Genomic DNA, 15668 nt, shown 5'->3' with positions numbered 1-15668 from the left:
TAAACTAAACAGCCATTGTCTGGCTTGCAGCGTGGAAAGATTATGGCCAGCAAGATACTTTATCTCTCTCTGTAGATTTATTTTTTTGCCTGCTTCCCTTGCTTTGGGAGAAATTACTGCGCAGTGAGATCACTGGATTTTCCTTCAGCTAGTAATGCAACACAAGAATATTTTTAACATTCGCTTTTTTTTTAGGAATACTCCCAAGTATGCCGATGTCAATGCAATATAGGGTCTTACTCAATGAAACCACCACGTCCTTGCTTTTGCTCTGCGTGTGTATTTTGAGTGCGGGAGACTTGTGATACACATCAAGACTTTAGTCCACCCCTTTCCAAGTGGAGTGGAGGTGAAAGGCTTATTTGATTTCTCCGTGTTGAGCGTTTTCCTTGAATGAATGTGGCTTTTGAAGAGAGCGCGTCCCTTCCCCGGCGGAATTTGTTTTTCCCCTTCACACTTGTTACRGCCCTCGCTGGACTCTACAAAAGCCACGCAAAATAGCCCTGCGCTGTCAGCCTGGCGAGCTGTCACTTTGCATCTCCAGGCTGCCGGGTTTAAATCCCCGTGACAGCAAGTACCGTGACCCCGTTCCTCTCAGACGGCTCGCGTTCGGCAGCTGCTGCCAACAATGATAATTATTGTGGTTATAGATAAGCTTCTAGCTTTCACTGGCCCCTTTCCCATCAAATTGTCTGAGAAGCTGTTTTCTTCTGGCGCCCTGCGATTGCTCTCTGCCGATAGCGGGGCAGGCTCTTGTTCTTGGCTCTCGTTTTGGATGATTTCTGAGAAAGGGGTTTTTTGGGCCTTTTTTTTTTAACTAATTTATTGACCTTGCTTTTAATGAGCAGGGCTTACAAAAGTCACCGTCATCCCTCACCACCCACCCGGACACGATCGTGGTGGAAAGGGTGTGTGTTAGATGTTTGGCTTTGGATGAGAGGCAGCTGCCTGCAAGCTTGGTTCTTTTCTCCAGGAACTTTTCTTTCCTCCCAGAGATCCCCTAGATGTCCTCCTGAGAGCAACCTCGTACCAAGGCCCCACTGTACTGCCCCAGCAAGTAGGGACTGGTGTGACATTTGCTGGTGGCTTCAGCCCTGCCCAGGTGTAAAACGAGTCCTCCTGCGGCTTGCCAGCAGTGACCGCATTACCTGCAGCGACGCGCGTACCTGTCACGAGCTGTGTCCGTCATCCCACTAGAGCTGAGCGAACGCGGCAGCGTTGCCCCGCGTCCCTCGAAGGAGACGGGGCTTGTCACGGGGGATCATTCACAGCGGTGCTCGCCTGTCCAAAGCTCTGCACGTCTCCGTSTGCGCTGCAGCTTCGGTGGCCCGCACATGTCGCCGCTGGAGGTGGCTGTGCCAGCACCACGGTGAAGGACGGACAGCTCCAGCCGTCCTGGTTGTACCTGCTCTCCAGCCACCAGCATCTCTGTTGCTTTCCCTGCATCAGAGAACCGGTTAGCCATCTCCCAAAAAGCCTGGCTTGCCATTTCGAAAACGCGGCCCGTGTTCTTCATGTCTCCGGCTGTGTCAYGTCCATCTTGGCCACTTAGAAATCTTAACTTCTTCCCTGCTTCAGGGGCCATTTTTTCCTCACTCCTCTTTTAACAAACTCTGCCTTGAATGTGAGGTAGGGGAACAGGAGGTGAAGGAGAACTGAGTGACGGATGGGAAACGTGAGCTCCCGTGGAACAAATATTTACCTGCCACTTCTCTTCCCACTGTGTAATCTCCACCTACCCCAGTAAAGCTGGTATTTCATCTCCAATCTTGAACAAAAGATTTCCCGTTAAACCCATCCTTCACTAGGCTGTTCCAAGAGACTGGCACCCTTCCTCTTTTTAGCTTCATTTTCCGAAAGCTAGCTGTTAGGTCTCGATCCGGTATCCTAACAGAAGCTAATACAAAAAATATCCTCCTCATGCAGATACTTGGAGTGATCAGGCCACCTCCAGGTCTCCTTTCTGGCAAACTGTGTAGGCTGAGCCCCAATGTCTCCCATCCCACTGCAGGATGTGTTCCCAGTTTCAGCTCGTTCCTTTGAGCCCCATCCAGTATTTCAGCCCCTTTTGGCAATATTAATTGCTGAAACTAGGGGCCGAGGGGTTCTTCGAGCCCTCGCTGCTGCCTCTCGTAGTCCCGGTACCTGCTGTGAACCGCTCTCCTGACCTGCGTGCCTTGGCTGGTGCGACTCTCCGTTCAAGTCCTCTTCAAGATGCTTTTCCTGGGGTCTCGGCATGTTTCCCCGCTCCGGGCCGGGCTCCGCTGCGGGGTGCGAGGATGGGGTGGGAAAGGTGCCGAGCGGCCCCACGTCCCGGGCACTYGGCACCCCCCGGCCAGGGACCCCGCGGCTGCGAGCGGAGCAGCTGCGGTGGGAACAGCTGAGCCCCGCGTGCTGCCCCGCGGGGAGGTCCCAGCCTCAGYCCTCGCTGCTCCCGGCCCTAATTCCTAGCCTTGTAAGGAGGTTTGAATGCTAGGTATTCCGAGTTTTTATTTTTTTTCACGCTTCTCCCTCTTCCCCCTCCACTCCCGTCTCCTCTTCTCCCGCCCCTTYGGCCAAACTGGCAAATTCTATTTCTGCCGGCTCGCGCGTAGTCATCCTTGCTCAGGAATACCCAAATTACTACGTCGCCCAAACGATTTCCTGCAACCGTCGTGCGGCTAACCGCTGCCACGCTCTGGTTAGGAGCTCGCGACGCTGGCCGGAGCCGCTTTGCAGCGGGAAAAGTGTGCGTGCAAGCTCGTGGGGCTTGCGAGTAAAAAAACCACGCGGGGAGAGGGTGTGCAAACCGCGCRTGCCGCTTCCCCGCCAGGGCGAGCGGCGAGGGCGGGAGGGAGAAGGGTGTTTCCCTCGCTTGCACTCGCATCACTCTGTCACCCGCGATGCAAACGTGAAGACGAATGTTTGTGGTTTTGCAATCAAAGGTCCTTGCGGGCAGCGTGCGCAGGGAGGGCTGCCGACCCATTAAACTGTAATTAATGGCTAGCCTAACCCGGGAGGAGCTGAGGGCGCCTCTCTAGCTATCTGTTGCCTGAGCTCAGCGTGGACTGCGGTGGAATAAAGAGCTRCTAGGGGGAAAAGCATACGTTTTTGCTTGCTGTGATACAGTGGTCTGCGTTTTAAGAAATATCAAATCCATATCTCCAATTTCTGTTGCATGAAGTGGAGGAGGAGAAAGGTGGAAGGGGSCTGGTTTCCAGCCTGTCACACTTGAGGTTCCCCCCCCCCTTCAAAAGACATCTGCTCCCCCAAAATTTGGGTTTGTTTCATTCTTCCTAAAGGGAGACTGTAGCCGAACACCGCTGGGAGGAGCAGGGACTGACCACGTTTATTCACACTTGTGTCTCAAAAACATGCTTTATGCTGTTATTTGTGATTGCTATTTGCGATTCTGCTGCTGACCAGAAATTAAGCTGTTTCTGTCTCTTGGCTGCATCCATACTTGGCTAAACAAATGTTCTTGAATCTTCTTGCCCAAGTTGCCTCCTTGCATTACAGAGAAGCTAAATCCTGTCTGTAGCAATGGAAGAACTGATTTAGGTGGTGCCCATGGGCTAGCTTCAAAGGAAAAATCTGTCACTTGGTCTTACTTCGGTAGGTCAGACCCTAGTTTCCCTGCTGTCTGGATCTGCTGGGGCTTTATAAGTGGGACATGCTGCTCCTGCCCCACCCCCCCGGCCCCGGCTCCATTTGAGCCCTGTGAAAAGCACAAAAGCGCTTGAGATCTCAGATGCCATTTGGGTGAAACTAAACGTTGGTCTCTGCAGCACGTGGGCTCATCCCCAGTGGATGGGACAGGGTGGTTGCCTCTGGTGAGTGGGCAGCGGGGGACCTGATTCCCCCGAGCCTGTCGCTGCATCTTCACGAAGCCCCTGGGAATGCTCCGGGATCATAGGATGGTAAGGTTGGAAGGGACCTCTGGAGGTCGTCTAGTCCAACCCTCAGCGTAGCCCCGTACARGGACTGAACCCATGACCTTGGCATTAGCAGTACCACGCTCTAACCAACTGAGCTAAACCAGGGATGCAGGTGGGATTTGCAGCTCAGTGGGAAGGCAGGTGGTCCTGGAGCACGGGGTGATTTCAGCAAATGTCTCTCCCAAACTGGCAAGCGCAGGAAATTTCCTTTCCCATCCTGCAAACGATTGCTGGGGCTGGGCTTCATGCATAAATGACTCTCCTTCCCTCCCTCCACCTCCCAGGCTGAAGCTGTCGAATGAAGAAATCAAACGCGCAATTTTGACGATGGATGAGCAGGAGGACCTCCCAAAAGACATGCTGGAACAGGTGGGTGATGCATGCGCCGCTCTGTTCCTTGTTTTTATAGCACCTTTTAAATCTGGCCACACCATGCGAGGTGGGAACGCCCCATGAGCCTGTGTCATTTCTCCAGGTATTGGGGGTTTGCAGAACCATAGCTGTGTCCACAGACCCTGCAACACCTTTGGGCTCAAAAGCATGCCAAACCTGTCAGCAAAGACGCAAAATAATGTCTAAAGGCCCGTTTCCACCTCTAGGTGTGGGACCTCAAGGCTGTCCGGTTCGGCAGTGCCGGTTACATGTTTCCTGACTGAAACTTGCAGTTCATGCTTGGTGGAGTTTCATTTCTTAATTGCATTTTTCAAAGCTCATTCAGAGTTTGTGCAGTCCTCAAGAAAGAAGTTTGATTTCTGAGCCCCTTGAATCCCTTTAGGAGCATTTTATCTGCCCGTTTACTTGCCTGTCCATAAAATTGAGACAGGCCATTTCAGCTTGTCTCAGCAGAAAAGTGGAAGGATGCATTGCACAAAACTTCCATCTGCAATATGTAGGTTGCAGCAAATCAGATCCCTCTAATCTCCTTTAACAGGGTTGATGTTGAAACCTTGGAACAGACGTAGTACATCTGTTGTAAAACTGGAGTGATGGCAGGGCAGGGCAGAAACCAGAGACACAAATGTGATGGGGTAACAGGAGGAAGGAGAATAGGAAAATGATAACACACTTGTTTTTTGTAGGAGATTTGAAGTCATTTTCTGTACGTATTGAGGAGATGGTGGCTAGGTCTTGCATTTGCTCATGAGGAACCGTGAAACTGTGCATGGATCTTATGTCTACAAACCTGCTTTCCCTTRTTTAGCTCCTGAAATTTGTTCCTGAAAAAGGTGACATTGACCTCCTGGAAGAGCATAAGCACGAGCTGGACCGCATGGCCAAGGCCGACCGGTTCCTCTTTGAAATGAGCAGGTAGGCTGGCTCGTGTGAGACATGGCATTTCGGCCAGTGGCCTGCAAGGGTGGAGCAGGCTGATCATGAGGCTGTTGCTTCATAAAGCRTGGGCTGAAAATGTGCCATACTTCGTGTTTTGCATGTCATGAAATGTGTGGGCCAAACTGATGTGAGAGAAGGTGAGGTGCACCCACCCGTAAGGATCACTGTTGATGTTGTGCGCTCAAAATCAGGGTTGCATACCAAGATGAGCAGCAGCAGGACAGATCAGAAATGGACCAAGTCAGGTGGCAAGAGAGGAACRGGGAGCTGCAATTCTCTTGAGAGGTGTCAGGGACCCCTGGCTGGGCTAAAGATCATTGAGGAAATGGGGCATCATCTCGCAGAGAGCTGAGCTCAGCCGAGGAGCAGCATCTCCACTCTGGGAGCTCAGGCAGTTCTCGGGGGGCTCTCCCAACATACTACCCTCTCGTTTGGGAAAGAAAACTCAGTCTGGCACAAACTCTCTGCATAAGACTGCATCACGTGCGTCAAGGTTGAGGCAGAAAGTGCTGTTTGAATGAAAGCGGTTCCACAGCAATGTGCTTTTTCCCCCAATACTAATATATCCTGATGAACACTCAAGGCTGATGGACGTAAATTTTGTCATGCTATGTAGCTGTTCAGTCCACTGAGTCCAACTTCTTACCTCTATCAATGACTTGTCCCTAAGGCTCTCAAGAATATGAGACAGAAAGGAAATGTCTTTTCTTCCTGATCCTGGTAGCAATCATTTAAGGCTTAGAGGCCTTGAGGGATGGATAGCCTTATCTTTTGCACGCACATCCTCCAGAGGTGCCAGTTTAAAATCTTGAAGCTCCTTATTTAAATCCAACTGAATATTGAACTCTGAATTTTTGCTGTGAGGAAATTTCTTAGCTGAACTTTGAGCAAGTTACTTGGTTGTAAAGTCAGTGAGTTTTACAATCCAAGATCATTCCAGGAGATCAAAAATAGAAACGTTCCTGTTCTCCCTGAGAAACACACCAATCAATAACGTGCACAGTRTAGTTGTTGAATGTCAAAGGCAGGTAGGATGGAGCTGTGAAGTTCAGGCTTGAGCCCTCAGGGCTAGACGGCATTCAGAATTAGCTTTTCTATTTCAGGTCACCTTTCTTCTTCACAGTCTCTTGCCCAAATGTTGTTCTCGTGCCTTCATCGTTTGGAAAGCACAACATGCTGATGCAAGTATTTACCCTGATTTCAGGCCTAGTTTTTTAATTTGCCCTGTGGCCTGTGCTGAGTGTGATGTGTTTGTCATCTCTGATTAATACAACATGAGTGCAGCCTGTGGCCTTGTTGTCTGTGAGCATGTCTCCTGTGGGTCCTGGTCCAAATGACTCAAATCAAACTGCCATTTGCTCATAATTGAGATCTTGCTTAGCCTAAATATGACCAACATGAACAGAGCAATCCCTAACTTGATCGGTAAAGGGTTGGACTGGGATGTGTTGCTGGTTCTTCCACTCAGGTGGGTACAGGTGATCATTTTGAGCATCTAAAGGTCCAGTTTTATCTGTACTGGAAGCCRACGTGTCTGCATCCAACCATAGCCCACTGCAAAACCGTTAGGAGCCCAGATCTGATCAGCATCTCTGCTCAAGAGTGGTCTTAAATGGACTGTTTGTTGATTGCAGTAGGGYATAAATAGGCACTTTTTGAACCTCCTGAGTTAAGGACAGACTTAAGCATGTACTTAARAGCCCACGTGGGTGAGCCCCAAAAAGGTTGTGGTTTAAGTTGTCATTTTTTTTCCACCTCAGTGTAGTTTCAGAGAGAAAGGTGGTCATTATTTTTGAATCAGTTTGGCTTAAGTGTGCTTTGTAAGCACAGCTGCGAACAGCAGAGCAACTTCCTCTGCCTGGGGCAAGCAGTGCTCAACCTGTACCTCTCTGTCCTGGCAGGATAAACCATTACCAGCAAAGGCTGCAGTCCCTCTACTTTAAGAAGAAGTTTGCAGAGAGAGTTGCAGAAGTCAAACCCAAGGTTGAAGGCAAGTGATTGGATCTCCTGGTGGTTTTCTTCTCTTGCTAAGGGGCTTTGTGCTGGCACAGAAAGAGTTCTGCARTCTCCTGTTTTTCATAAGCAGTACTTGCTCTCCAGGCAAGAGCAAGCCTGGCCCGCAYGGAAATTGCAGAGGCATCCCAGGAGGGAGGGAGTTGGTGGTCAGCCTTGGCCGTGCGGGAGTGAGAGGGCTGCCACAAGGAAAAGGGAGTGATGTGCCCTCCAGGSCAGGACTCGCTGCATGCGGGTGGTAACGTCCCTCACCTCTGTGTCCTTGCAGCGATCCGTGCCGGCTCCAAGGCAGTGCTTCAGAGCAGCAGCCTGCAGCAGTTGCTGGAAGTGGTTCTGGCCTTCGGGAACTACATGAACAAAGGCCAGAGGGGAAATGCCTTTGGGTTTAAAATCTCCAGCCTGAACAAGATCGCGGACACCAAGTCCAGCATTGACAAGTGAGCGCTCTCTTTTACCCTCATCCTTGGAGGCTTCTGTGGGTTCTGCTTTTGCTGCGGGGAAAGATGGGAGGTCCCTGCCTTTGGGATGGGGATATGCGAGAGCCTTCTCCTCCCTCCCTCTGCCCCATCTGGCACTTCTGGTTAAGCAAGCCTACATTTTTGGAGCAGGACAGGTTTGAAAGGAGCCAGTTATAGATTAACACAGGGGCTGTTAAGGGTTTKCCTTTCTGGGCCTGCTAAATAGCAATTGAGACTTGTACCTCCTCAAAGGCTGTTTCAGGTTGGGGTAGAAAGCGTGTTTCGGTGATCGAGGTGGGAGTGTCTCTTTTGGGGCCTCCCTCCCTGCACRCTCATATGTGTTTCCAGTTAGTGTTGGGGAAGGAAGTTTGGCACCTGTGGGATCTCAGTGACTTTGTGGATGTGTTGCTTGGACAGTACGRCACCCCCTTGGGAGATGCATGGACATTTTGGTGCCAGGGCAAGCAGAAAGTGTTTCCCATCAGCTGTGATGAACAGGAAGAGCCCCCATRCTTGCAACAGCTGAGAGGAGGGATGTCAGCTGATCCTGCAGTGGCCTGAGCCATTTTGCTGACCTTGGCTCCCTGCCAGGAACAGTGCTGCTGGAGGGATTTTCTAGGCTCCCCTCCTTGGAGACCCCTGTGTATAGCCACCAGCTGAGCTGGAGCTGGTAGGGCCTCAGCTCTCAGCAGAGGTGTTGGAGGAAAGAACTGCGATGTTCAGATCACCTCCCTGGGTCCCTGTCGTGGTTTGCAACCCACAAAGTGTGCGAGGGCTACCAGAAGGCTGAGGATGTGCAGCTCTATCTAGAGGGTTGTCTAGATATCTCCTGTATTCAGATCCTGTAGTAGACACTCAGGCTCTGTAGTGAACTGATTTATGGACCTTAGTGCTCAGAGTGAAGGTGAAGAAGTGAATTGGAAGCAGATGAGATTGGAAGCACCCAAAGCCGTCATCACCTGCCCTTGCATAGGGCGGCCAGGGCTATTCCGTGTCCGCAGCATGGGGCAATGCAGCAGCCTCCTGGATGGCAGTGAGCAGTCTCCTGGGAGAAGTCCTGGAGGATGCTTAGTTACCAGGGCTGTGATTTAACCAAAAGGCTCAATTCAGCTCCCAGCTCCCTGAAGTGGAGCAGCCGCTGGGCTGGGGAGCTGTGACGCTGCCATCCTAACCTYGCCTTGCTTCTCTCCTAGGAACATTACTCTTTTGCACTATCTCATCACTATTGTTGAAAAGAAATATCCCAAAGTTCTCCGCCTTCACGAAGAGCTGCGAGACATCCCGCAAGCGGCCAAAGTCAAGTGAGTGGGGGTTTACACGGCAGCGCTCGCGTGTGTGGAAGGAGCTCACCTTGCTTCGCTCTTCCTTTCCTGCCGTTCACTCCCGTGCTCATGGTCCCATCCAGAAGTGCGGTGCCCAGCCGGATTGGGTGCTGCTGGCCCACCTGCAGGCCAAACTGGCCAGAAACCAACCGTTCAAGCAGAAGCCGAAAGTTGGTGATGTGGCAAGCATCAGCTGGTGGCTTTAAATCTCAGCCCTTGCAGCAAAGGGTCGTACGTAAGCCTCCAAYGGCGAAGGAGGAGAGCTGCCTGGAGCAGCCATTTCCTGTTGCTACCTCACCGCAAAAGCATTTAATTAATTTCTAATGAAACGTTAAGTAATCTGGTGGGAAACGGTTGCGGTGTAGTTGCAGATGCAGGTCAGGTTGCAGATACTGTGAGGGCGATGGGGAGGCTCTCTCCTGCTGCACGCGCAGCTTTCCAGGAGCACAGGCAGCCCGTGGGACACTGGCACCGCGGAGTAGACACACTTGGGTGCCCTGCCTGGCGCTTGCTTACCCACCAACCTGAACCGCTTGGTTTCTCCTTTGAAAACCCGCTCCATTTCTTATTAAATGCTGCCCGCTTCGCTCTAACCTGTTAGAGCGGGCTGGCGCGCTCTCTTAGCAGGCTGCGGCCCTGGTTCAGCAAAACCCTTAAACACATGCTTAGCTTTAAGTGCGTGAGGAATCTGCTGTTGCTCTGCAGAGCCTTCAAGTGTGCGCTTAAGTCCCTCTGAAATCCGTGAGGCTGTGTTTGGGTTTGAAAGCTCGGCCTGTGCCTACGTGCCTTGTTGCCTTGGGGGTCTGAGCATGTGACGGTGAGTTGAAGATTATCCACTTCCGAAATCAGTAGGCATGAGATTGAGGGCGTATTTGCTTGCGTACGTACAATCCGTGAACACGAAAAGGGCTTTAAACTGTAGATTTTTAGAGACGGGATGACAAGTATGCATGGAATTTATGATAGCTTGCGAGTCTTTTAAGTTTCAAAGTCCTTTTGTACCAAAGGGCAGATTCCTTGTTGAAGACCTGTAACGTACAAAGCATTTTGGTTGGCAAATGTCAGGCTGTTTAAAGCGCAGAAAAATTTGCAGCTTGTGTTAGTGTCACAGGAATTATACAAAGTATGCGCACAAAGCTTCGCCTGGCGAGGAGGAGCACGTGCCTGCTGCGTCCTTAGGCGTCAGCTGAGGAAACTTGCGCACGGCTGGAAAGGAGGGWGCAGCGTACAGCCCTCGCCTGCGCACGCTCGCTCTCGCGCTCTCATACACGTATGCCTGCCGCTGCCGTGCAAATGCACAAAAGACAAAGGGAATATCTGGGTAGAGGTTTTTTCTAAACTGTGTCATTTTCTTCTAAATTGGATGCCGTGTGAAACGGCTGGGCTTGGTCCAGTCTAGAGTGAAACCAAAAATTTTCTAAATCGTTGGGAAACCCCTAAATTCCCCCAGCCCTGCAGCTGTTAAGCAAGATTGCTCCTTGTGTCAGTCCCACCACTAGTAATGAACTGCAGCTCTTCGCTGCGCTGGAGCAGAGGGCTCCCAACACTTCCTTTTCCCAGGCTAAACTTGCCAGGAGCRCTTGCCCCGTGACAGGATGTCACCATTCCCAGGGACCCCAGCCCTAGAGTAGATACTCCTGGAAACACGTCAAGCCCGTTGTCGCGAAGTCTTTGTCAGAAAGGTGCTGTCAGTTCTGGTGACAGAAACCTGAAAGCTCTTGAACTCAGAGCTGGCTGGAGGCTGAGGCCCCACGTAGGGAAAGTCAGTGCCTGCCATTGCAATTTATTTTTATTTATCTGTGTTTGATTTGTCTCCCTTTACRAAAGCCCTGCTGTTTGGGACTGCTGCTGTGGTCCGTAAGGGAGGAAGGATGCTTTATGCAGCATTCCTGAAAGATTGTCTACTCTGCAATGGGGCAAAAAGCCTGTCGTCCACCCGTGCTTGAGAGCAAAGGAAGAAGCTGTGCCCTGCAAAGCTTTCCCCTGAGCTCTCATTTTGTTTGGCGAGGTCTTGAGGCTGAAAAGCCAACGAAGCCTTCCTGTTCCCACCCTGTTCCTGTGACTGCAGCTGAGGGAGCTGCCTTTGGTCTGCTGCTCTTGCTGCCTTGCCGTTTGCCAAGGGGAGGAGTGAGGAGGACCCCTTCTCCTCGGTCTCATCAAAGCGTGCCTTGCTACGTGCTCAATATCTGGTCTGAGTTTTTTAACAAAGTCTCTTAGATTAAAAGCAAAGGAAAGTGCTTTCTKTTTAAACAAGCAGCTGTAACCACTGTCTGATAGGCTGGAGTCCCAGCTCAGAGACCATCGGCACAATTTGCTGCTTGAGAGATGCTAATCTGTGAACGGGAAGCAATGTGTGGAGAACATGGGTCATTTTCATGGGAGAACATGGTCAAATTGATTAGAGAGCTGTAAAATTTGCTAAGAAAGGCTGAAAATTAACATCCTGCCATTTCTAACAGCATGACTGAGCTGGAGAAAGAAATAAACACTCTGCGGAGCGGACTGAGAGCCGTGGAGACTGTAAGTATTATTTACTCCTTACTAGTCCTCTCAGACTGCGAGCACCATAGCATCCCTCCTAAGGGAGCAGGCCAGGGAGGTCCTAGCAAAGCTGCATTTCCTGGAGCTCTCTTTGTCTTTCCTTCCTCCCTGCACGTGTGCCTGTCCTCTTAGGGCTGTTTGGGAATGGAAGTTGCTTAGGCATGTGCATGATTTATATCTGGTTCACCAGGSAAGGCTGAGTAAGCCTGGTGACTGTGTCTGTGGAGCAGGACCTTTGATTTGCAGCGAGGTCTCTCTTTGACTCTAAACCTGCACGCTACGAAGGTCTTGGGCTGGGGGRCACTTCTCAAGCTTGGCTGGAGCGCTGAAGAAATGGTGAAGGTRTACTGAAGGCCTCCTTGTCTTGCTAAGTAGTGCCTGCTTCCTTGATCTCTCCTTCGGGATTTGGCCTCGGAAGCATGGTGTAATCATGATAATCTAAACGGGGGCAAGCTGTGGCCTCAGTGTCAGGAGGGAGCAGTGGTATAACGCATTCAGTACCTGTGGCGCTAACCTAGGCACACAGCTGGAGGCTGCAGGAAGGATGCTGCGGGAAGAGAGAGGGAATGATGGGAAGAAAGCAACGGTCCTGTAGTCCTGAGGTTTCACCGTGTCATTCGGTGTGACTGGGGAATAGTGCCCTATAACCAAAAAATCTTAGTTTGCAACAGAAGAGCTTCAGGGGTTGTTCCTGGTTCCACATGTTTGTGTCTCTAAATCAGCCAGAGCCTCACCAGATGTGCATTTTCTTTTCCTGAAGGAGCTGGACTTCCAGAAGTCTCAGGTTCAGCAGCCAGGAGACAAGTTTGTGTCTGTCGTCAGCCAGTTCATCACATTAGCCAGCTTCAGCTTCTCAGATGTTGAAGATCTTCTGATGGAAGCAAAAGAGCTGGTAAGGTCACTGGTGCCGTGTGTTTCAGCCTTTCCTCCAAGTGGTAGGGGAGGAACTGTCCTGGCATTCACAGAGCGTATGTTGTGCGTTAACATCTCAAATGTCTCTCCTCCATGAGATCACACGTGTTGTGAGGCATGATGAGCATCCTACTGAGACCCTGACAAGAGAGAGGCTCTGGGATGCTCTTCACRGTTTCTTCTGAGCATGTGGGCGGTGAGCAGGTGGTATGTCCCTATCTGCACCTAGGGCCATTTTTCTGCTCCACAGTCCAGCATGCTAAGGGATTGCAGATGAGGCCAACGAACTGCTTCTGGGACACAAGATGTGCTATAAGGAACTGCAAGGCAGGGACTTGCCTTGGGAGAGTTGTGTTAGTCCAACCTGGTAGATCTTGCATGCAGTGGGTTAGGATTGCTGGAGGTGGTGACAAGTGCCTGCAAACCATACTATCTTCAGTTGACTTGGCAGATCTGGAGGAGAAGGTATGGTTGCAGTCCCCAGAACCCATCAAAGCCTGCTTTATAGCAAACACAGAGCTGTTCCAGTGGTTAGCAGATGGGATGGGCTGTGAAAAGTGCACTGGTCATTTGCTCTTTGCTTTTTAAACATGTCCAGATTCTAATTGTTTTACCATTATTTCTTAGGAAAACAGAAATACCATTATCTTGTAAACTTCATATTTTGTGAGGATAAAATTTTCAGCCTTTCTCCACACCAGAAACATGGCTGAGAAGCCAATATCTTAATGAAAATCAGCAAGAATGACCCWGATTGATTATGGTTAATATTGTGTCACCTTTCATGTTCCTTCCTGCATGTTGAAGTGCTAAGTCTCTTAAAACAATCAAAGAAAAAATARCCTAAATGTCTTTTAAAGAACCTAAGACACTTCTGAAAATAAAGCTAAATCATACAGGCAGGCTTTAAAAATGTTCTCCTCAGTCAACAAAGCAAAATCAAAGCAACTAATAAATTTTTGCTTTGATTTTGTTTTTTTTAAGCCTGTGCATCTGAAGAACACGCCCTCACAATTTTAACAAACTTTCTGTGCACAAAGAGTGTCCTTCAGACTGCAAGTGAGAACAAAGGATTTAAGCCCAAAGGACAGCCTGTGRGCTCCTTGGGGACACTGATGCATTGGCAGATAGTGGATGTCCTGTCCTGACCTTTGCTACAGCTTTATTCAAATCACTTATGTTAATGGTTTGCAAACAGCATGGAAGGCCGGAAAGCTTCCTACTTCCCTACTCGGTTTCTGCGCCCAGGCAGAAACATCTTTTAGAAGTTTCACCAACACATTTGGTTTCAATATCAGAGCATGTGGCAATGATAAATAATACCCCAAAAATACTTCAAAGAGAAGTTAAAAGTGCGAGTTTCCCTTCCCCTGCCGTGTTTACTATTAGTTTTATGTCTTCAGTCTTCAGTCCCACAATGTTTTGCTTCCTTGTTTTTACTACTGCTTAGTTAATAAAATTGAGTTAGGGACTCTGGGACACTGAGCAGAACCAGAGGTGTGAAGCTTTGCATGTGATTTTAAAGGAGGATGTTTGGAAAGGGGGGGTTCTGGGAACGCTCCAGGTAGGCTCTGACAGGGTGGCTGTCTAATGCGCAGAATGTAAAATGTGAGATGATTTATTTTGAGTTTAAGTCAAGGCTTGATTGATCATATCCCTGTTTTTAACTCCGCTCCCCACCTTATCACTTGAAGTGTTTCTCTCTTTTTGTGGGGTCAAACACTTCCCGTGAAGGAAAGCGGATGTCTCCTTAGACTAATAGACTCCTGTCCACTCTCTCCCAGTTTTCCAAGGCTGTGAAGCACTTTGGAGAAGACACAGACAAAATGCAGCCAGACGAGTTCTTCGGCATCTTCGATCAGTTCCTTCAAGCTGTGACCGAGGCCAAGCAGGAGAACGAAAACATGAGGAGGAGGAAGGAGGAGGAGGAGCGCCGGGCACGCATGGAGGCACAGGTGAGAGGGACCGGAGCACCGGTGAGGCTATGGTCTCMGGTGGTGCCTGGCCTGGCTGTCCTGGGGGCACCCGATGGGCAAGACCGGCCGGGGAGGCCTGGAGAAGACAACTGCGCCCTGCTGTCCCCCATAGCTCCCGTTGGCCTGGGTGGCCAGGGAGCGGCGAAGGCCAGGCAAAATGCTTCTGCACCCCTAGGCCCACCGCCTTTGCCTCTCGGCTTGCTCACGTAGTTCACTAGTGAGTTGGGAGGTGGCTGAAATGCTGGGCTGCGCTGGAGAAGAGCTGGGTTCCCCTTTCCCAGCTCTTCGTCAGCCTTCTAACGCTCCCTTGATATGTCCATGGATGTCCTCAGGAGACCCTTGGGCACCTTGCGCCTTACCCCGTGCCCTGCCTCGAGGTTTCTTCCGCATGGATTGGTGTGTGTTCTTTTTAAGGATTTTTTTTTTTAACTTCAAAGCTGCTTGGGAAGGGGAGGAGGGTCCAAAAAGGCTTTAAAACGCGGTGCGGGGTCGGCGCTGAGCTCTCCTTTCTCCCCCGCTGGCTCCACGCAGCTCAAGGAGCAGCGCGAGCGGGAGCGCAAGGCCCGGAAAGCGAAGGAGAGCGGCGAGGAGGGCGGCGAGTTCGACGACCTCGTCTCGGCCCTGCGCTCGGGCGAAGTCTTCGACAAGGACCTCTCCAAGCTGAAGCGCAACCGCAAGCGCATCGCCAACCAGCTGGCGGACGGCAGCCGCGAGAGACCYGTCACCAAGCTCAACTTCTGAGCCCCCCGCCCCCCCAACCGGGGACACACACGCGCGCGCGCACAAAGCAAAAAGAAAAAAAAAAAAGAAAAAAAATTTTAAACCGTTTAGCAGTCTTTTCCAAGTGGCTAGGTTTTTTTTTATTATTATTATTATTATTATTACACTGCCTTGTAATGCGAACTGAAGCGGTGGCACGCTCTTTCTCCGCGTGGATGGGTGTGAGTGTACATACGTACTGTGTATATAGGGCCGGGGTGGTTGTGGGGCTGGAGACAGGCGTCGGGGGTGTGCGTGTGCGCGTGGGCGCGTGTGCGTGCACAGCCGGGGCCGGGCACACGCGTGTGCGGTGCACACTCGCTACCGCCTGGCAGCTTGTCCCCGTCCTCTCGCCCGGCTCTGGGTCGCTGCGACGCTCGGGCCCCGGCGAGCGCCTCGCACGCAAGAAAAAAGAAAAAAAAAAGTCTAACATTACCC

At 50.8% G+C, this 15668-nt stretch overlaps 1 protein-coding gene across 1 annotated transcript in view; it reads left to right on the top strand.

Moving 5' to 3' along the window:
• The window catches only part of DAAM1 (dishevelled associated activator of morphogenesis 1), a 93528-nt gene extending 78160 nt beyond the window's left edge, over positions 1-15368 (top strand). The window contains exons 17-25 of the mRNA XM_085315069.1: positions 4202-4286; positions 5119-5225; positions 7151-7239; positions 7531-7699; positions 8914-9021; positions 11502-11562; positions 12344-12475; positions 14280-14450; positions 15003-15368. Coding sequence (XP_085171195.1) covers positions 4202-4286; positions 5119-5225; positions 7151-7239; positions 7531-7699; positions 8914-9021; positions 11502-11562; positions 12344-12475; positions 14280-14450; positions 15003-15212 — 1132 coding nt within the window. The 3' untranslated portion in view covers positions 15213-15368. The remainder of the gene's footprint in view (positions 1-4201; positions 4287-5118; positions 5226-7150; positions 7240-7530; positions 7700-8913; positions 9022-11501; positions 11563-12343; positions 12476-14279; positions 14451-15002) is intronic.
• The last annotated feature ends 300 nt before the right edge of the window (positions 15369-15668 follow it).

This window comes from Rhea americana, unplaced genomic scaffold, assembly GCF_003343005.1.
Source record: "Rhea americana isolate MKP2758 unplaced genomic scaffold, rheAme1 scaffold_42, whole genome shotgun sequence".
NCBI classification, from domain to species: Eukaryota; Metazoa; Chordata; class Aves; order Rheiformes; family Rheidae; genus Rhea; species Rhea americana.
The sequence above is the reverse complement of the archived record's forward strand: the minus strand, read 5'-3'. Positions and strand labels throughout refer to the sequence as shown.